At 34.5% G+C, this 23,295-nt stretch overlaps 1 protein-coding gene across 1 annotated transcript in view; it reads right to left on the bottom strand.

Annotated features, from left to right (window-relative positions):
- The window catches only part of SEMA3E (semaphorin 3E), a 131,189-nt gene that overhangs the window by 61,871 nt on the left and 46,023 nt on the right, over positions 1 to 23,295 (bottom strand). The window contains exon 2 of the mRNA XM_008493024.2: positions 327 to 487. Within this exon, the coding sequence (XP_008491246.2) occupies positions 327 to 487 (161 nt within the window). The remainder of the gene's footprint in view (positions 1 to 326; positions 488 to 23,295) is intronic.

Raw genomic sequence — 23,295 nt, 5'->3', positions numbered from 1 at the left:
TGCAAAATCCCCCACAAATGTCAGAAAGAAACTATTCCTCAGAAATCAAGTATGTACAAAGTATGAGATGCTCTAAATGCCTATAAACACGCTGGAAAACATAGAAGTCCCCCAGATCTCTTCACCTAAAATTACCCTTCTGGTGTATTACTGAGGAAAAATGGTAATTAGTATATTTTTCTTGAAACATAAACATGACCTTAGAGTTTACGCACAAACCATCTACAAAAACTCCATTATCTCATTCCCAGTCATGCAAACTGTGACATTCTGTGCTACTCATTACAACATGAAGTGACCAATGTATTTATAGCTTTTTACTCCACCTCTCGGTAGTTGTCGCTGACTCGATCCAAGCTGAGGGAATACAAGAGGTCTCTTCCTCCCACAAACAGTCGCTCTTGATACTCATCCAGCAGCATTATATGAAGACCAAGATATCCAAATGGGCTATGAAAGACTGACGTCCTGTTTAAATCCCAGAGCTCTGAAATACAAGCAGAGTGTGCATGATAAATACCAAACAGCTTAGCTTTCAGGGCTTCATTTTCATATCCTCCTAGGGAACTAGACCAGAAGTTGCGGGACATTAAAATGGTAATGGCATAATTTTTGAGTAAGAAAGAGACACAGAACACCTGGGAACAATTTTAAAAAATGAACCAGCTCTCCAGAAGATTTGTATGTGAATTTTTACATCATGATCTTTGTACTCGATACATCATGAGATGAGGATGGGGAAAAAAAGGTTTCCTTCTTAATAGTTCCTGAAAAGGAAAAACCACTGCTTATGATATGAATTGCAAATAGGAAAAATTTTAAAAATCAATGGAAAATGAAAAAAATACCAGAAATTGTCTAGTTTTTTTCATAAGACACATCAAATGGAAAGTTTTTACTGTACATATACCATTATTTTGCGGTTTGGGGGGATGTGGCTACTTGGTTTAAGCTCAGCACTCAGGTCACTGAAAATGTTGCCTCAAAAGTCAGTGAGAACAGTACAAAATGTGTAAAATACATAATCATAGTTTCCCAAGTGATTACTGTTTTTTCCAAGAAATACACTGACCAGATAAGGAGACCTGTGGCTCAGCTGCCCGTAATCCAGGCTAAAGGCACTTGCACAGAGAAAAGGAAATTCAGCCCGGGCAGTGTTGCAGAAACTTGGAATTAAGCCTCGGGAAGGAGGAAAGAGGCAAGCTGAGGGGTCTTTCTGCACTCCTGAGCAGATGGTGCAGAGCACAGCCTGGCTCACAGTAAGCCAGAGGCTGAGAACCATTTTGCTGTCAGGAAGCAACAGAAGTCATTACAGAGACTACCTTAGGACAGCCTCCTAATCAGTGAAGCTGGGACTAGGGGAAAGGAATTATGGTTTTATGTTTATATTTTGGTGAACTGTTTTATTTTGAACAAAAGTCACTCCTAGTAAAAGCAACTAAATTCCTTTTAGCTTATCCTCACAGCTGTTCCTAAGGACAATGTTTCCACTTGTTTGGATGTGGCCCAGCAGCTGATATTGGCAGAAGAGGGACTGTCCCAAAGCTACTGAATACAACAAATGGGCCCTCATCCAGTTTGGGGTGGAGGCCCCAGCTTGTGTCCTACACCAGCAGTTGTGTTCATACATCCATGGAGCACCTTGTCAGCCACATAGAGGACACAGCTGTTCTATTGCTGGTCCTACATGTCAGAGAAGGTCCTCACACAGTCCTATCACTGTGGCATTCACTTGTCATGCCACATATTCAATCCATATATGCTGTGATTTTTGGAATTTGATGTCTACCTTTAACCTGAAAATGCAGCCTTATAAGTTACCCGAGTATTAAGCCACCTAAATTCATAAGAATTATTAAAAATTTGTACTGTATACCCTGATAAAAGTGTGCTCCTAACTAATAAGATTTAAATTCTATGTTTGAATTTTAATTTTATCACAAAAAGATTTAGCATCACCAATTTTAAGATACCTTACTTATATATTAAGTTATAAAAAAGAGAACAACTACTTTGAGCCACAGCAAGAAATTTAACATTCAACAAGGGTATTAATTTAATCTAACAAGTAGCCACAATTCCTTTTCTTTTTTTTTTTTTTTTCTTTTTTTTTTTTTTTAATTATTTATATAGTGTTTGTGATGAAAATTGAAATTGATTAGTAGGATGTTTTATTCCATTTGTTCACTAGGTTTAATTCAAGTCAACAGAAACTGAAAGCAAATACATTCTGAAAGCTTTTTTCCTAGATGATAAAATTTCTATAAAGAAGCCATACTGGAGAGTCAGCTTCTCAGTTGTTTTCTTTCCTGAACTATCTTCAAAAAGAATCTGTTGATTACATAGCTGTGGAAAATAATGTAGATATCTAGGCTTTCCATAACATTTTTTAACAGTATAGGTCAAAAGACTTTGTATCTGGGTGAGATTGGCCTCATTTAACAAATGGGAAAACTAAGTCACAGAGAGAAGCATCATGATGAGCAGAACAAGAGCCTTTTATGCCTAAGCTTTCCCAACTTGCCAGTGAACATTCTTTGACAGTGATACCCTTAGCACAGAACTGGGCAGCAATGTGGAAATGGCACTTTCAAAACAAGCCTCTCTATCCAAGCAAATCCATCAGAATGCTGTTTTGGAAGAATGCTGTTTGTTTGTGATCATATTCAGAATTAGAAATATTCTTCTGGTCCTAAATAAAGCCACTCTTTATTTCCAAGAATACAAAACATCCAACATATTTTATTTTTTGAGTCAGTCTTGGAGTTAAAAGGATTTCATTTTACATTCTAGTTATACACAAGCCACAAAGGACACTGGCAGCTTCCACTGACTTATTTCCATGTTATCCTGAAGGCAAATTTTTCATGAATGAGACAATATTTCTTTACATAGATCAGATATATTGTGCACATGTTCTCAATGAGATCACAAATCCCAATGAACAGTCCTCTAACAGATCATGGACACTCTTACCTCCTCATATAAGACTCAGTCCAGCCAGGTACACCTGCAGCTCTCTCTTAAATGAAAGTTGAGAGTATGTAATACCTTTAGAAATCAAACTTGTAAAAAGATATATCTGAAGGACTACCTTAGCAAAGCTGTATAGACATGTTTTTGCCATTAGTGTGAACCTGACATCTGGAAGGGCTGGAAAACACCAAGCAGTGGGACCTAGAGAGCAATTTTTTTACTGAAACACAAATGTGCTACTATCATGTAGTTCCTTTGAAAGTTGCTAGTATTTCTCAATGTTGTAAGACGACTGAGATATTAAGATCATGTTGAAAAATACAATCCAGCACCTTCTGAATGTCAGGAGAATGGGTGGGATATTTAAGAGCCTAAAATGTCACTGCAAGCATGTCATTTTAAGGCAAGGAAACCTCACCATGATCTGGCTTCCTGTAAATGACCCAGGTTTTGAAGCAGTAGAAATTCATTCAGGTAGTGCTATGCCCCTTCAACAAAGCTGGATGGCTTCATAACCCAAAAAGAGGCTTTTCTTCCACCTAATGCTAGGTACATTCATGCTGAGCATATCTAGCAGACTTAAAAGATCAGGTGCAACTGCAATTTTCCTAAAGAACATGGCCAGAGAAATATAGTGCTGCCTAATGTTTTTAAAATATTCTGTTGGCTAAATTGGTCACCTGAGAAATAGCAGACATGAGTTCAATTTCCTTTTCTAAATGGATTGAGACCCAGATCTTTCTTTTTCCATAAAGAAGTCTAATCACAAGCTGTTCACTACTGGATGGATAGGGAAGGACAAATGTTTTCTCCATTTCCTGTGGCAGCAGTGCAACAGAATAATCAAGCTTCAGGAAGAACAAACAAGCAGTTAACTACTAATTCAGTAGTTAAACTGATTTTCTGGGAAAGAAACGCTGGCTCAAAGTAGTCCATGCATTTTATCCCAAGCAGTTAGTGGATAAACTATATCAAAGTGTTCTAGCACAGAGAATAGAAACCCTCTGCTCCTCTCTCACATGGGAATGACTACTTTGCAGCTGAGTAAAACTCCTCCTTTTATAGATTTTCTATAGATTTCTGTGACAAAAAGCCCTTCTCTATACTGATCTTGTGTAAAGAAGTAAAAAGCAAGAGAAGACATGAGTTGTTCAGGGAGAATATATTGTGGTCAATACACAGGACAAAAGAGAAAAGACCATCCCTATTCTTCTATCTTTTGGTAAGAACAGCTTCAAGTTGCTTTGCTGTAGAGATTTCCAAGTTTGAGAAAATGTTATTTAGCTTTTGTACTGTAGTGCTTTTCCATTTGTCTAAAATCCCAAAACCATAACTGAAACCACACCACTGCAGTACAAACAATATTTTACTCAACAAAGAATGGGCTGCTTCAATGTTTATTTATTCCTATATGGCACTTCACTTACCAGTGAAAGCCTTAAAGCAAGTATGGGTGGCTAGATTGTATTTCATAAGAGAACAAGTCTTATTTACTTCTGTTTTAAATGCTGAGAGCAAACCTGAAGGCTTGTTATTTCTCTCCCATGGCTTGCTGGCAGATACCCAGAAGTCACCTTTTTATTCTGCTATTTTGATTGTTTTTTAAATATCAATGCTTGATAAGTAAAATGTTTAGGACGTCAAATGCAAAATACTCATTTACTGCTTCACAAGAGCCAGAGTATACTGAGTGTGCTCCAAGTGTGTGTAATTAAGCATATAGTAAGATACAACTTTGAATCTTGCATATAGGCAAACATCACAGAAAACAATCTGTTTTCAAGGAGTGAACAAGCTGCTGTTGTTCTGCTCTGTTTTTCATAGCATTACATCATCACAACTGCACAGGTCTGTTGCTTTTACCCTCTTTTTGCCCTCATAAAAATCTGGTTCCACATTTAAATTCTACAGAAATATAGTCTCACCTCCCACACTACTTCATCCTGCAGAACATTCTTCCAGCAAAGATATTTTCCAGATGGAAGACACTGACAAATGAGTCTGGCACTTTGAACATGTTGAGTATGTAAGGTGGACATCTCAGGGCTGCTTTACAGGAAGAAGCAATGATTGGGGTGGCCTTCTCTCCCCATCAATAATGTCAAAGACCACAGATATAAAGTCTAGGTAATGTGAACATATGAATGACTTTTTGTGTTTCCAATTATCAGCATGGTCGTGGAGTATAAATATTACAGTGGAACAAGTTTTATAAGAATATGGTGAGCCTTATGTAGTTTTAGTTAGTTCAGCTTTTTGCCATATAGCTGACAACTGATTATGAAAAAGCAGTTCTGGTTGAAAAAGACCTATAACATCATCTAATCCAGTTCAGTTCAGTGCTAACCCATGTCCCTCAACACCATGTAATTGATTTTGAAAATCAATAAATGCTTTACAGAAACAAAAAGGAGAAAAAACAAAATACCTGTGACACAGTTTATAAACTACAGACTAATAGTAACATGAGGCAATGCAAGTATTCTTCAATTTTAAACCACTACTTTAAGGCAGATTACTGTTCAAGGATACTCTAAAGAGTCATCCATCACAAGAACAAAAATATAACCTAACAAGTGGTTGCATCTTTCTGACAAGGTTAAGACCTTTAACTGGCAATATTCCATGAAAAATTGGTAACAGGAGGCAGAAGTTTTCTTCCCTGGGAAAAAAATAGAGACCAGAACTCACCCCTTTAAAAGTCCATGCTGCTGAATATGAGGAAAGACACTAGCAATTTTTACACAGTCACCAGTCATCTCTAATGCTGCAAAAATGATTATAGAATCATGATAGTAATTACTAGGCAGTGGAAGGATACCACAGGTGAACCAGCAAGCAACTGAACCGTTTGAGCTAAAGAGAGCAGTGTAAATTGGCCAGAGATGGCTGAAGTCAGTGCTCCAGCAGATTTGCTGGCAAAATCTGAACCAGGAATTTAAAGGCAGAATTAACTGCAAATAGAAAACTAACTAAAAAATCTTGGTATGCTGAAAGTTGTCACTACACTTTTAAAACACAGTTCCTAAGGTGTTTTAGTATCTTATTTGGGGATCATGAATCAGTAGGAGATAAACTTTAAAGGCTGTGAGGGAGGCTGCAGTCTGAACTTTGACTGCTGGAGGTTTTAGCCGTGTGACTGCCAGGCAGATGCCTCAGAAACTTGGCAGGGAAGAAGACAGAAAGCAAAGTCTAGAAATGACAAGCAAAAACCCCTTAGTCCATAACTACTCTCACATGATTCAACCTCTGCTCTTAACAGCAGGTGAGTTTGGCTTTCCAGCTATATTTGGAGAATCTAATTGGCTTCATGAAGGGAGCTGGTGCAGCAAAGTCTATGAATAACTTTGTTTGGTGTTTCTTCTCCAAGTGTGTAGATCTAGTGATGAAGTTTAAATTATAGTGGAAGCTTCAAACAAAGAACTTCTCCTGTGAGTTTGTTTAAATTACAGTCAAGTTTCTGAAATTAAAAGGTATGGTTTGGAGAGACAAGAATATTTTCAGTCTGTATGCAATAAAAAATATATCTTCTCTCTTTTTTTTCTAAAAATATGGGAGAAACATGCAACTGGAACATGTAAGAAATGTTATGGTATATTTTTACTTCTTCTAATTCTACTCAGCTTATGGCACAAAAATTTCAGTAAAACCTGAAAGTCTTCAACACAGCTAATTAAGTTAGCTCATGTCCCAATTCTTGATATTTCTATTTCAAATTATTGTATGTTACATATATACTCTGACATATATACACTCTGACACATCTAGCAAATATTTAGTTTTTCTTCTGTACTGGGAAATAACATACTCAATTATTCCCACTATAACTGTTCTGGTTTTAGTTACTGAACAACAGAAATATAAACATTACAAATATACCAGGGCTTATAGTATTGATATGCAACATACTACCAAAAAACCGAAGTGTATGCATACACAGTATTTCATAATGTTTCAACTTCTCGCTGGAAAATTCTATAGTGTACACTAAATTAAAATAATGACACATAATCTTCATACAGGATGAGTTCACTGCAATTTTTACATGCATGTATAGGAGCATGAGCCAGCCCAATGAAAATTACATGGAACTCAATTTAATGTTACTAACTTTTAAGAAGAAATTCAATCAGTGTAATGAATTCTTGATATTCTTTGTATTCAGTCAGACATACCTAGAAATGATGGCCAATGCAGACTGTATTAAAAGTTCCTTGTATAATAGCTGAAAACATTTCCAGTATCTGTTTAACAGTAGTGTGTGTTGAAGTGTTATATGTGACACTACTAATTCCTTGATCTTTTAGTTGTTTTCCATTACAGCAGCAGTAAGCTTCTATGGCTTCTGATATAAGGCCTAATCCAGAAACCATCTACCTATTTTCCAAACATTTAAGTTCATTAACTTTGAGCTAGGTAATCACCCCACTATGGACGAAATACATGTGAAATATGTATGAATAATATTTTTCCTCCCACATTTTATCTGAAACTTATTTTATCTGAAACAGACAGGGAATCAACTCAGAATGAAAAGAAACTTTCATAATTCCAGTGTTAAAATTTTATTTAAGGTTAATTCCTTCCATGCTTTCACAACATGCTTTTAATTATAATATTTAATAACATTATTCAGTCCACATTTTTTTTTCAAATATTTAAAAAAAATTACTATATCAATTCATTATCTATTTAATTCTATTGGTCTGTCTTCAATTTCTATTCCCAGTTAGCTGGTTATTGCTTGGCAACTGACAGATCACTTACGTTTTGATTCATTTCAGTGCTAGATAGTAAATTCATTCAAACAAATTTTCTGTGGTCAAGTTGACATACCTGTCTGTAAACTTTCCAATGTGATTTTTGTCAGAAAAGATACATTCAGCCCCAAAAGGTTCTTTTACAGCCCAGTTTACAAATGTGGTTGTGGCAGAAGATAGTGAGCCATATTTGTTGCTTTTGCAAAATGACATTTTTGCAAAATGACCATTGCTGTTATAGGCTTCCAGGTCTCAGATCAAGGTAGGGTAGATTTTTACTCATGTGAGCAATATTAAACCAGTATAATATGGCTGCCTAAACTTCCCTGCTGAACTCTAGTCCTGATGTTCCTTATCTCTTTAATAAAGCATTTTGACTAGGTAATAATAAGAGATAATGTTTTGGATAATAATAAGGCTTCTTTTTATTGTTTTTCTTTTCTAAATATAGAATGCATGCTAGAAAGCTTCAGAAATATGATTGTCTATAAAACATTCCAGCAGAAATGTAAATCAGAATTTTTTAGTACTAATTTATTCCAGTCTGAGGATGGTACAGACATCCATGAAACAATCTTTCAGCACATTATCCACTTCATTCAGTGTATTTCTAATGGAGTAAGCATAGCAAGAAATGTCCTCTTTAAATTATATGCACAGAAGATGTTTCACATTATATTTAATATCTTAATAGTGCTAACAAGTTAAAGAATCTATTTATAAAACTCCTGAGTTTTAGAAGATACATATGGTTCAAATAATCACAGCCTTCTTCTGATGAAACACAGACAGTCCAGTCTCTTGAGGACTTGATTTATTAAGGTGTACCACTTACTGCATGCCTATTACCACACCAGTCTGGGAAGGGTAGAATTCTTTCTCCAGAGAGATACAGTGTTTTGACAGGAAGAGAATCTGGTGCTTTCATTTAAAATGAAGATGCCAAAAGTCAGGGTTTTATGCTATTCAAAATGACTGTTAAATTGAATTTCCTTTGGAAAAGATGGATAAAAAATGAGCTACCCCATTTGATTTTCAGGGGCATATGCTCTTGGGCGGGATGGCATGTGATTGACAGTATATGTAAGGCTATCTGGAATCATCAACATGATAAAAAATAGAACGAAGGAGAAAGGAGGCATTGTAAGAAAAGTAAAAGGCAGAGGGGAAATTGAGATGGAAATAACCAAAAAGAAGAAAGGAAACTTTCAGGGTATTTTTTCCACCAAATCAATTGCTTACAGCAGTTGCAGAGTTTGAGATGATATTCTGTAGGTGAGTTCAAAGATTTGCTACAACTCACACACTGAAACAAACTCATGTTTTACTGAGCACAGCAGCTCTGAACAACAGTGAATGGATTTGTGTGGAAATGAGTACATTGCTCCCCCATTCTCTTCAACTGACCAGAATAATTTCTCTGGAAAGATTTAATTCACAGGAAGTAGACAAGTATTCAGTTGGTAAACATCAGAGTCTTTAGAAGACCTACCAGATTTAAGTTATCTAGCATTGACACATCCATTATTTGATCCTGCTTTTCCTGATATGTCCCAAATACTTTAAAATATGAATGAAAAATAAATGCACTAAAGCTCTGTTTGTTGGCTTTAATTATGTTATCTTCTTTATTCTGAGACAGATTTTTAATGAAAGAATTCAAGCTCTCATATTGTAGGTGGAATATGTCACATTCAGCTTTTGTTCTTTAAGACATTTATTCAGCTGTCTTTTATCAGAACAAGAGAAAGAAGCATGCCCATATGGCATTTAAAATTTCCTTTATAAAAGCATCTCATGGAATAGTCTAAAAGTAGTCATTTTGTACTCCAAATTTTAACAAATTCTACCAAATTTTATACACATAATAATGCACCAACTCAAAACACATTTGATATATAAGGTAAGGTTATACTTTCTCAATTCTTGCAATTTAAACACTGCAATGAAAGGCAATAGAAATAACTTCAGGGATCTTTTGTTTCTACTCTTTCTTCCCCAATATACCTAATTATCTGTGAAATTCCAGTTAAGTTAAATGCCTTGGGAGAAAGAGACAGAGAAAAGCTTTATTTGAATAACTTGGGATATACTTGAAACCTTTCAATATCAATAGCATTTTGCAAATATTAGCAGTCAAAACCAGGAACATGCCTCTGCCATTTGACTTAGAGCCAGCAGAACTCAACTGAGTTGATGTTAAGTAGTGTAACTAGAGAATAAAAGTCAATACTAAGCAGCTATTAATGGTCACCTAACTATTATGAATTGTATTATGAACCATAGCATATTATCCTTAAAACTTCACAGATAAGTGCACCCATTCTCCCCTTCTCCCCCTCTTTTTTTTTTTTTTTTTTTTTTCCCTTTACTTTTCTCCACTATTCATTTGTTTCTGTACCTTTAGAAATTCACTGTAATCTTGATGTTTGGTTCAGCAGTGGTGCTTAAGTTCAGATATTTTGTAGTCAGCTTTTCTTCTACAGCTGAATTTACAGTAGGTGGAACAGGAAATAATTTCATTAGTTTTGAGGTGTGGCCTCAACAGCACCAAATACAGATCCATGATCACTTCCCTAGTCCTGCTGGCCACACTACTCCTGTCACAAGTTAGGATGCTGTTGGTCTTCTTGGCTACCTGGAAACACTGCTAGCTCATATTTAGCCACTGTAACGCAACACTCCCACTGGTAACTAGATAGCTCAGCAGAGATAAAATACACAGCCCTGGCTATCCTTTTTTCTAAGAATTTGCTATCTAGCTGCAAGGTATAGCCAAAAAAAAAATTATTTGGATTAATATCTATAGATTAAGCTCTTCATGATCTTTAAAAATCATTCAGCAAGTCTGTGTGTAACTGTTGTACACTTCATATGTTGAATGCAAGTATAGTGCATCCTGTGATGAGAATTTACCTTCAGAAAAAGAGAGCTGAACATACATGGAATTAGAACTGGGAAGGAAACTTTTTCTGGCACTGAAAGAAATTTTAAAGACTTTGAAAAATATTTCCACCCCAAACTGGAATAAAATCTTCAAATAAAATATTTTCAAATATTGAAAAACCTGTTATTTTTCATGCAGATGTGATGGAAATATTTTGAAAAAATGTTCATATTTTATTCTAATTAAAACAGTGTCATCTTTTTATTGTTAGTCAGTTAGCATTTCAAAATTAAATGCTCATTGAATAAGATAGAATTCTTCATTTAATATATGTAAATATCCTTTTTGTTTGGTTGTTTTTTTCCCAAAATATTAATCAATAGAAACAGTCTAATTTCATGATTTCGTAATGTTTCATAGAGGGAAGAAAAAACAGAAAGCAAACCTAGATCCATTTAGCCAGCAAAGAAATTCTGCATACTTTTAAAACATCTATTGCTACTCCTTAAAAAAAAAAAAAAAAAAAAAAAAATTAATAAATTGTAGATACTTCTAAAACAAAGTGATCTTTTGAATAAAATGTGTGTTTCATTAGTGAAACAGATACAGATTTGTCATAGTGGTATGGAAAGTTGGAAATATGTAGAGATAATACATAGAAGACAATATGCAGAAACCTTTTACAGGACTACAAGACAATTTCTAAGTATTTACTTCTGACATATGAAGGTCACTCCTAAAATTAGCCTTAATACAAATATGAATTAGTTGAAGATATATTATACATCCCAAGTACCACATTACTGAATCTGTTGGCAATGTTTTTGGTTAGACTGCAAGAGGAACAGATGGTTGTATTTTACACATTATTTATGAGTATGGGACTATCTGAGGACATGTTAATTTTGTAATACATGCTGCATATTGCACCAGTATATATCCATCAGGATACAATTCCTCATTCCTGATACTCTGCAAGATACATAAAAAGAACATAATTAACTGTAATAGCTGAAATAGCTTGTGACAGAATAATGTCTCAAACTGTCACAAGTAAATACTCTTAGGAATGAATAGGTCCTAAACATGTATTATTTAACTGAAAGCTATTTAATTGTTTATATTATATTTCATTAATACTTTAGAGGAAAGTGATGCATTTAAGTAGTTTTGCCACTTACTAAATAATCATAACTGAAGTTCAAGGGAATTTTCTCTTTGAGAATTCAAAAATCGGGAATATTATAAATAGTGTCTGGTCTTAAGGCAGTGAGAAAGCTTTCTTTATACAGAACAACAAAGAGCAGGAAAAGCATTAGAAAGTGTTGAATTGTATAGATATAAATGCAATATATCTAGTTTATGCCAGCTTTATTCACTGAAATAAGTATTATCTATATAATCAATTTCTCATTTTGACAAGCTCTTAGCTAGAGGGATATATTCCTCAGTCTAAGAGCTGCATGAACAACTCATGTATCTATCAGTGGATGGCTGGTGCTATGAGACCACATGGGACATGATGTGTATTTATATCAAAAGAAAAAAAAAAAAAATGGTCTTCATCACATCTTTTGTCATCTTACACACAGCTGCTGAAGTCGTGTTTCAGATAAGTATAAAAGACTGTCTCCGCATTTTCCACTAATGAAAGCAAAGGAAAATAAAGTTATTAAACAACAGCAAAATTACATATACTTGTTTTTGAAAGAAAAAAATTGGGAAAGAGAAAATGGGGAAAAAATGGAAAGAAAGAAAACATCAAATACTTTAAAGACAAGATGATTTTTTTTTTGTCATTTAACAATAAAGATAATAATGTGAGAGTCAAATATCTTAGTTTCAGAATAATCTGCAAAAGCAAACACCAGAACTACTATTAGATGAGCCAACTAAAAAAAAAAAAAAAAAAGATAGGAGAAAGCATTTGACAATCTAGTTTAGGTAATAGCCATGCTCTAGTTGGAAAACAATTACGCACCTTCCAGGTTATTTTGACATCTTAATTTTCTATCTGATACAATTCATGCTAAAGAACAGAGTTTTCTGTACCCACAGGATATCGGTACCAGGTCATTAGTTGGGTGTGTCACTTTTGCAAATAAAATATGTCTGCATAACAATAAGATAAAAAAAAAATATTTACATCCACATCCTTGGGACTATAGGCATCTGAGGAAAATATTCTGTGACCTATAGAATGTGTGTTTCTGTGCATGTACGTGTATTTATATATGAAATGTTATTTTACATGAAGGTCTCATTTTACAAGCAAAGCTGCTTGTCATCTCAAACTATGCCAGTGAAAGTGGTGTCAGCAAGTGAATAATAAATGTACAGATATGATAAATGTAAGGAGGAGCTATATTTTCAAAAGATTATGAATCAAATGTGAATTTGATAAAAACTAGCAGCATTCTATCAGTAGTGTATTTTTTTCCTGTTGTGACTTTTATTTTTTGTTTCAGAAATAAGTCTCAGTGGCACCACAATAGAAAATAAAGATCATCTCTAAAAACTGACACAGAGGTACTTCATATTTACACAGTTTCTATACAAGTCTAGCTTGCAGCTGTTAGTAATGTCATTTACCAGTAACTATTTTCCCTGTGGTATCAGTATTTCTGCCCTTGGTCCTCTTAATTATCTGAATACCTTCTAAAAATGCTAAATAGCTTTTGAAAAGAATTATTTTTATTCCCTACCAAATTTAGCATTTTGCTAATTCATAGCTCAGTTGCTTAGTGTGTCTGTGTGAATTATTAAATTATTTCAAAGAGCTTAACCATTTGGAATTGCACTACTTTCTTGTTTGCTCTTTTTAGAAATGGTATAAAGATCAGAAGTCAAGTCCTTTAGAATTATTTACTTCACTGTGTATCTGTTGGTGAGTTACTATGAAAAGGGTTTACATGTGTTGTAAAAGTAAGGAAGCAATACAGATGCTGTCTATAGTGAAATCTAGAAGCCATGGTGTTTGGATAGGTGCCTTGACATTGTCAAGTCAGCTGTGGCTTCCACCAGTTCCAGCTGCCCCTGTTTTTGCATTTATACCGAAAATATAAGCATTGGCCCTATAACACAAATTAGATGTCTTGAAATACCATCCTCTGCTTCAAGTTGTGTTAAAGACATCTAAGGAATCCCTTCATGTTAAATATTTACTCTACCTCCTTTTTACATTCTTATGTCAGAGAGCTTTAAATAAAAAACCCAAGTAGAGCAAGTCTCCAGAATATTATTGTAAACATTCAGGCGTTTCATTACAGAAGGGTTCTAGGAAATTTGGATTCTTTTATTCTTAATCACCTTCATCTGTCTTCCAATACCACCCAATTTGGGCTTTCAGTCACAGAACTCAACACGCAACTACAAACAATAAATTCCACATCAAGCTACAAACTCTATGCAGGTACTGGCATTTTTTCCTGAGTTCTAATGAGCCTTCTGGGGGAAAACAGGAATAGAAATATAGGTGGTTAGAGTCTAGTGCAACAAATCCTGAAACTGATAGATTTGACACAGGTAGGGATTCAATTTCAAATATGTCATTCAGCCTTAAGTGTCTCCAGGAAAATCCAGCAGCAAAAGGAGACGACGTGAACATTATGCACAAGATAGCATTATAAATTGCAAGTAACTTTTCACTGCTGCATCGTATTCTGAGGGCCAGGCATGTAGAGGTGAAGTGAATTTCTGTTAACCTCTTTCCACAAGCATAAATTGTTTCATTTACTAGTACCTGGGTAGAATCTGGCTTTAATGCACTATATTTCTGTTTTTGATTGATTTATACACCCTGCTAAATTACAGAAAGAATTTTCTTTCCTTTGTTAGGAAAAAAAGAAGATGCAATGCCTACAATTAAAATCCAAAATAATTCAAATTTGGCAAACAATTTTTGCAAATGCACATCCAAACATTCCAGTAATGTTTTTAGTTCTTTCTCTAATGACTATGATGATCTCTAATGATGTTGAACTGAGAGTATTACTCACTGTTGCTCAAATGGTACAGATTCATGCATTTAAGCTAACAGTTGCAGGTTCAGCCAGTCTTTGGCCTCTCCTTACACATAAATCTCACACATAAATCAAGTGTAATGAGTGGCAGAAGCCTTCAAAACCTATTAACACAGGTGGACCTTTGGTGCTTATTTGTATCCTTGGTGAATAAGCATGCTTCAGGCTGTTTGCATAGGTCCAGTAGCAGGGTTAGAAGTTGGGAGTGACAAGGTTACCTAAACCATAGCACAGCTAAAGAAAGTCAAACCATCCAAGAAACCCAAGGTTGGTCTATGTGTCACATTTAAAAACTAAATATGTACATTGCCTGAGGAATGCATTTGGAACAGCAAAGTCTGTAGGAAAGAATGTTTTAAGAGTGCTATTTCATCAGGGTTATTTCTACTGGGAATAAATAAACTGCTGAATGTACCTCATATTTCAATGCCCCACAGATGAAAACTGTACTTGATTCTATTGTCTGTAATTTAATTTAATGCTTGGAATGTTGCAGCAATATACAGTAACTGATATGTCCTTTGAATAAGAAAAAGTCAGACAAAATTTTATAATTTTTCCTGTACTACAGAGCCTTCTTATTATAAAGAAAAGGTTAATTCTAGCATGAATTCCTATTATTCAATTTTTTTTTTTTTTAAATTACATTTAGAATTTAGAGAAAGACAATGCCTGCTTTATGTCTTCTCTTATTAATGGAAAGCTTTTCTGCTATACATGTATTGGATTTTTCTTTTTCTTGTTGATTGTGAACAGTATCTTGCAAATTTAATTAAAAGTTCAATAGAAGCACTGGTTGAATCGTGCCATCAGCAGTACTGTGAAACTCTTTTCTTCTTCTACTATAATAGAACTGGTTTTTAGCTACCCTCATCTTTGTTTCTGCTGAATGTCTCTTGTTCCTTGAGGAATGGGCACTTAGCATTCAGTACAAGAAATATGCAAAAGAGTGCAGTAATATTAGAAATTGCTTTTCACTTTGAAACATTTCTAGTCAGAGAATTAACTTAAATATTCATATTTATGCATGGCACTATGTTGTGAATCATGATGTAATAGAATTTTAATTATTTACTCCATGTTATTTCAATAGATTTACACTGTCTATGGATTAGAAAACCAAATATATTTTGATGCATCGATACTTTGGTTTCTTTCCAAGTCAGAATATTGTTGTGTTGCTGTTCTTCAGACTACCAGACAGATATAGAATATCAGTAGTTTAATTTTGTAGGAGGAGATAATGGAATACTTATAATGCCAAAATTTATCAATTAAACAAGAAATATTTAAACTTTTTTTTTTTTAACTGGCTCTGCAACTAGAGCCTACTGGAAATATGTTAAGTGACCTCAAGGCTCTCTTATCCATAAAAATAGACTTTCCTGATTTTATGAACCTTATATTAGTGGAGTCTTATATTGTGCTTACATGGACTAAAATTGCCAACACAGGCACAATATATTGCCCATACTCAATATATACTCTTTTTGACAAGGTTGTCAGCTTCCATCATTTTAATGTGACTGTTGGAGCCCTGGCTTTTCTGCAAGTCCTTATGACTGGGCTGTTCAGTTCACATGTGAAGACAATCTTTTTGAACTACAAGCTTCCCTTTTGATTGTGCAGATGTTGAACATGTAACAGGATCATGAAGATGTTGAAGCCAAAAGAAATTGAAAAACAAACAACCCAATTTAACTTTGTTTCAGTTCATTATTTATTTTATGATTTTCAAACTACTTTCACATCAGTTCTTCTGATTTTTAAGCTGACTCCATGATTTGGAACAGAGATTGACTATTTAGGTTAGGCAGTGCTTAGTTACACAGTATATAAGTGTTTCTTTGTTTCAAAAATTATTTTTGACATAAACAACTGGCCTTCTAAAGTAATGTGCAAAATTTATTTCAGACAGAAGCGAAATTTGGATGGAGAAAAAGGCTGGAGACATTTAGAAGCTTGTTGATGACCTGCAAACTTCAACTTCACAATTTTTTTTTAACTCTTGAAAGAACATATATACTTTGATTGTTTCCACCACTGGTAGAATTTTCTGTATGGATGTATGCCATGTGGCCTCTAAGCCGTGTGCACGGGGTTTGCTTTTTGGCTTGTTTATCAGTTTTTAAAATAATTAACACTGAACAACACAAGAAAAAACCTACAAATGTATCACATGGTTTTTAAAAATAGAAAGTAATGAAATTGAATAGAAAATACATGTAACAGTAACAGAAAATCCATGTCAGACTCAAGGATTGAATGATTAATATATTGAATTGAATGATTAATATATTATAACCAAGGCAAGATGGCCATAGTATTTATGTATTTACTTATTTCTTCATTTCTGCACACAAATAAATAGAAACAGAATAGTAATCATTCATTGATGGTATAAAATCATCTACTTCCTTATTCTGAAAAACTGCAGATTTCTGAAGGCTGAATTACTTGCTACTATGGATATATCCTGAATATAAATATTTGCATTCCTTGGAGGATATTCTTCTCCACAGGAGCTAGAAGCACTTAGTTTTGGCTTTATGCCTAACTACACACCTTTAATGTGGGACTATCTCAAACTCTTTTGCAGTGTATTATACCTAGAGGTCAAGTGTGGCATGTTAAGGGGAGTCAAATTTCAATTAAAAAGGCAATAATGACATTAAAATATGCTCTGCTGTAGTTTCAGTAAACTGTCTTTTCTGTTACCATTAATAGGAACTTAAGAGTTTGCTTTATTATATGTGCACAGGGAATGATAGAGTTGGTAATGGTGTGGACAGTGGCACTTGAGCTGCATGTCAAATAAAACCTTGGCATTTTAAAACTGATCTTCACATTTTGGCACTTCAGTCCATATTTTGTGAGGTAGCTGCTTTTACTTTCATAGCTGCTGAGAATCTCCAGTTTTCAGCTGAGTTACTTGAGGAAAAAGTATGGGGGGAAAAAAAGAGGTATTTTGTAATGTTTATTTAAGACATATTAAGTAGCAGAAATATATCAAACAGGCACTGGCTGCACTGCCCAGAAAATCAGAGAATTATATAGCAACAACAGGGTTGTTGTATAAGATAATTATACTGTGTTCTACACAGTGCTCAGCTCATAGGAATCTCCTATTTAGACTTGGTGAGTTAACAAAGACTGAGAAGTATTACAGCTTATTTTAAAGTCTACCATCAAATTGGAAGCTGATCTATGGCTGGCAGGTTGCTTGCCAGGTATTTTATTCACCTGGAAGTTCAAAAGATACGAGCCTCTGAGCTTTGAGGCAGAGAGAGAGAACTTGCCTTTGAAAAAAGCAAGGGGAATAAGGCATGAAGAAGATGACTGAGACTAAAACATTTTATGTCTGAAAAGAACATGCACTGAATACTAAGAAAGCATCATTATTAGTGCTCTGAGCAAAAACTGGTATTACTAACAACCATCCCCTCTTGTTGATAGGATGGCACATGTTTTAAAGGATGGATTCAGTGGCAGATTTTTAATGAGATCTCCTCATCGTTACAAATATGCTGCTGCTTCCCCACAACAGAGAACTGTTTAATGTCTTTGCTCATGAAACCTAAAATTAATGGTTAATTTGCCTACTGTTTCTGTAAAGATCTCTTCTTCCCTCTGAACTAGTTAGTGAACCACACATTAATTTTCTCAGTTCAGTTTTGCAGCAGATTTTGAGAAATTCTTAGTCCCTTTTCTTTCAACCTATGGATGTGGTTCACTGCACACCATGCAGCAGCTTCTCTTTGTTCTGTATGTGCCAACAGCAGAAGTGGTTTATAGCATGCAAAGAGAAAAACTTGCAATGCTGCTGCTGCTGCACCTTGAATAGGAGTAGAGTCAAAGGCTGAAGCCTCAGGGAGAACTTCAGAGGCAGTCACAGACCTGTACTGGTTTTTTTGCCTCTTCTGCCCTTATCCGTGAGCATTTTTCTTCTGTGGGATTATCCACAGTTGGAATGAAGAAGTAAAATAATGGTTTAAAGGTGACCAGTAAGCTTCTACTTAGATGGATACTCTCAGTTATTGTAGTTTAACTCACTTGTTTTCACACTTTACTGTTGCAAGTCATATATTCAAGCCATATAATCTGGCACTGAACACTGAATTTGTTTGTTAAACAAGTGTAGGATTTCAGCATTGCTGATGCATGTTTTTATTTTGTTTTTCCTTTGCACAAACACCAGTAATGCACAAGTGTCAACTCAAATTCAAATTGGTTTTATTACATGTGAAGTGGAAAAGAGACTAATAATGGCTTTTTCTGCTCAAATACTTTGTTAACATTTACTCCATAGAACACGTGGAATGAAAAATAGTCTTGCCAAGAGAGGTGAAAACTGAGTGTGTGGTGGAGAAACCAAATATTATGGCAGTAAGTGTGTTTAGTCAAAAAACTCCCTAGCAGGCCAAAGTTTTTGGTGAGTAAGTGACAAAAGTGACTGTCTGAGGCTATGATTAATTCCCTTTTGTATGTAAATGTTAGAAGAAAAATTCTCATAAAAGAAGCAATTAGCTACAAATGTCAAATGTGAGATAGTATGACTGCACATATTAATCATATAGCTTGGAATGGAACAATAGATTTACTTTATACCCTTTTTATTCACTATTGATGGACTTCATGCATTTTTGTGAAGTAGCCAAAATGTCAGCTTGACAAATGTTTTCACATGATCAAAAAGCTCAGAATGGTTTTATTTCTGTTGTATGATGATGGATTTGGGAAACTATACCGTAATTGCAATGTCTGGAATCAAGGATGACTTTGACCATCTTGGAAAAAAATTTTATGATATTTAAGAAAATGTTATGGATGAAAGCCACTAGGAATCATGTTTTCTCTATTCTGCACTTCATTTAAATATGAAAAGTTAATGAACAAAGATAGTTTTCAGAGTTAAATCAAAATTAAAATTCATTAAATTTCATTTGTACTAAAAATTCAACATAGTGAACAGGTCTGCATGAGCAGTCGTATTATAGAAGAAAACTGATGAATAACATTTGCTATTTGTCAGTATTATCTAAATCACATGTAGCCACTCTTAGTCTCATATAAGATAACAAATCACATCAATAACAAGGAGCTGTAGCTGATGACATTACAACACAACCTTTTCCAGCTTTTCTGTGTGAGAAGTATTAATGCTGAAATAGGCACTGCTAGTGTGAAAGATTATAGTTTCCTTGGCTGCTTAAGCATTACTAAATAAAACCATTTTATGGCTCAAAGGCCATATGGCATATATCCATTCAGCTAAATTATTCCACTGCCTTCATCTCCAAGCACCATAATATCAACCTTCCTATGCAGAATGGTCCTTGTTGTACTGTCTCCTGGACCATGCCCAGATATTATTTGGAAGAGTGCTAGTTTTCACACTTGCCAAGAAGAACAACAAAAATTTAAATACTTTGGATAAACACAGGTCAATGCTTTAATGGTTGCTTTCTTTGAATTTTTTTTTCTTCAATTATACCTTTACTAAACCTATCTCTGTTACGTTTATTTTTATTAGGATAATTTCTTATTTTATAGCATGGTTATTCTGTTCCAAATAGAAACATTATCATTTTACTGATATATGACAACAGAGCTGAGAGAGCTAAGAAGGAAGAGTTTCTGTTGTCCCAAGCATCTCACATGTACCATAAAGAGTCCAGTTCTTTGCCTTTGATTTTGAAGAAATAGTTGGGAAAGATTAACTTGCTGCATAGTAGCCAAGGGGCAGTAAGAGCCCAATTACCACAGCAATGTTAATAAGCAGTGTGGTAACTTCAGATACCATCAACAACAGTGTAAGAAAAGCATCTCTGCAATCTCTTAGATAATATCTCATTAGAAGCTGCTTTGAGTACTTTCGCTGACCACAGAGATCAAGCATAATAGTCTTGGTTAATCCAGGTAACACTGCAATATGGAATGAAAAGTGAAGATAGATCTTTTCTTTTTCTTTTATTGATCCAAATCTCATTCTAAGAAACCTGTATTATGGAATTTGTCCATAAGAAAGGTTCTAGAATCTATCAAAACAGGCCATTTCACAGTGATGATGTATGAAGTGATTGCTTTGAAGTGTGAAAATTATAATCTGTAATTAATCTTAAAGACTGTGGAACAATATAGGTCACTTTTATCCAGCATGGTCTCATCAGATAAACACATGTTCTACAGTAGGTAGTATATTCATAAAGTATTTGATAGTGTGCATAGGAGCAAATTCTAGTCCCTAGTGGAAACAGTACAGTTGCATTTAAAATTTTGCTTGTTTTTGTTTGTTTGTTTGTTTCTTTTTAATAAGTAACTTAGCAACTGCGACTTGTTCTAGAGCTGAGAACAGAATTTAAAGTTTGTATCCAGAATTTCACTTCATTTTTTCCTTCTTTCATCAGTGCCCCTCCCCCTCGCTGAACAACTCAAGCATCTGATGTGGGGATGCCTGCATAGAACAGAGCTTCAAATCCACAGCGTATTGGAAAGATGTGGGGTCTGGGAGGGAGGGCAGGGGAGGGAGCTGTACACCCTGTTTCCTTAAGGAGCAATCTACAAAAGATTGGTGCTATTATGAATACATTATTTAGAATTTAAACATTTTTCCTTTTCTGTGTATATTCATATAATCTATGAATTATATTACAAACTGTAACAGCAGAACTCTGCCAACCTCTGAAGCAGAGTTTCATTTTCATATGCCTCAACTAACCTTTGCCTTCTCACATCTACTATGTGATAAATCACCATCTTGTTGGCAAAAGTCAACTCTTCTCATTTCAGAAATAAGTAATAAGCTTGAGTGTGCTGCAGGATCAGCCTTGCCATGCCAATACATCCTCACTCACTTTTTGCTGCAGGCACATAGCTACGTTTTCCCCTATATACTGTAGATATGCTGAATTGCATAATCCAAAATCAAACAATCTAGACTACAAACCCACATCAAAGTAGCACAAAGGAGTTAATTAGCCTCAGAAGAGGACTGCAGATATGTTTTCCATTGCCTCAAGTCCATTTAGCTAATTGTCCTGAAATATTTTTCTGATACTAAAAGGAGAATGCAAGATTAGTTTTAAGATAAATAATTTGCCTCATCTTGACTGGGACTTTTCTGCTAACCCTGACAAAAATCTGATGTTTCAGGAACTAGGAATAATTCTAATAATGTCCAGGTGATATTATTAGTACATGTTGCCCCAAAGTCTTCTGGTATATAATACTCATCTAGAAGCATGAAAATATTTCCATTCATGAGTACATACTAATGTCAATAGCATTAATAGTTACAGCTAAGTCTATTAGTACATTCAGTTGTATGAGTAGAATAATCATTCCTGTAAGTTGCCAGAAGCACATAATCCTTTTAATGTTCTATCTTATGATGTGGATTCAATTTAAAACAACATTGTGCATTTGTCTTCATATTCATTTACCCTTGGTATTTGGGAATATAAAATCATTCTTGACTCTCTGTTAAGTGCTACATTTAATTAGATCCTTGATAACCAGATCTTATTAAATACATTCAGATAAAATAAGATCAGGAGAAATAAAAAGACACAGTAACTAATCTTAAGTAAGAAGATACATTGTTAATCTGACTAAATATCAACTCTGAGATATTATTGTTTTCAATATTTTTTACTATTAATAAAACCAAGTATTTCCACAGCACACTTCCAGTAGTTAGTTGGAATAGTCTTTTTCAAGAAAATTTTTGCTGTGAAAGAAGTGCCACTAGAACAAATTTTTTCATTAGCAGTATCAAAGAATAGAACCAAACTATTCAAACATAAAACATAAACCAATGAGCTTATGAATCAATAAAGCATAATATTTATAATCAATGCTTGGTATTCTATAGATGTCAGGTTTTTACCTTTTATCATTTTCCCTTACACTTCATTGTATTAAACTTTGCAACGTTGCTTGAGTGAGAAATATAAATTTAGAGAAAGAAATGAAAACACTTATCTAAGGTCCCTATATATATTCCTTCACTTTACAGTAACATTTCTCCCTAAGAATGCATTCAAGCAATTCTATGAGTCAGAAGAATAATCGGAGAGATGTAGGAAAGTGTATGTTATGACCTTTAAAACTTATTAAAATTTAAACTAATTAAAATTAAAATTATACAAAATAAGTGGTTTTAGAGGCCTAAGACACTAAATACAAAGCCATAGAGAACAAAACAAAACACAACAAACAAACAAAGCCAAAAAAAGTCTATCTCATCTGCTACTCATTAGCGCACAGTAACTGGATAAACACATAAAAGGACTCCCCTCCTGTTTATACCTAACTATTGTTTGCATGGACATATGTTCTATTAGCATAAAAGTGTCTGTATTTCATTCTGATCATGCTTTAGTGGCATGTGCATTCTTTTTCATATATAAGACCTACTGATGTCATGTGGAAATCTCTGAAACAAAGTCTATATAGGGAAACTGCTGTTGCGATGATTTATTTGCATCATTATATGTATATCTTAAAACTTTTCTCTACATTTTTCTACATTTGTAGATTTTTTTAGCTGAGGTCATATTTCAAAATTTGCAGTTTTACAGCTGCTTACCACACACCTCAAACAGGATTTTTCTATGGCATGAGCTGTGATGAGTGGGTGATCACCTGT

Source organism: Calypte anna, chromosome 1 (assembly GCF_003957555.1).
Source record: "Calypte anna isolate BGI_N300 chromosome 1, bCalAnn1_v1.p, whole genome shotgun sequence".
NCBI lineage: Eukaryota > Metazoa > Chordata > Aves > Apodiformes > Trochilidae > Calypte > Calypte anna.
The sequence above is the reverse complement of the archived record's forward strand: the minus strand, read 5'-3'. Positions and strand labels throughout refer to the sequence as shown.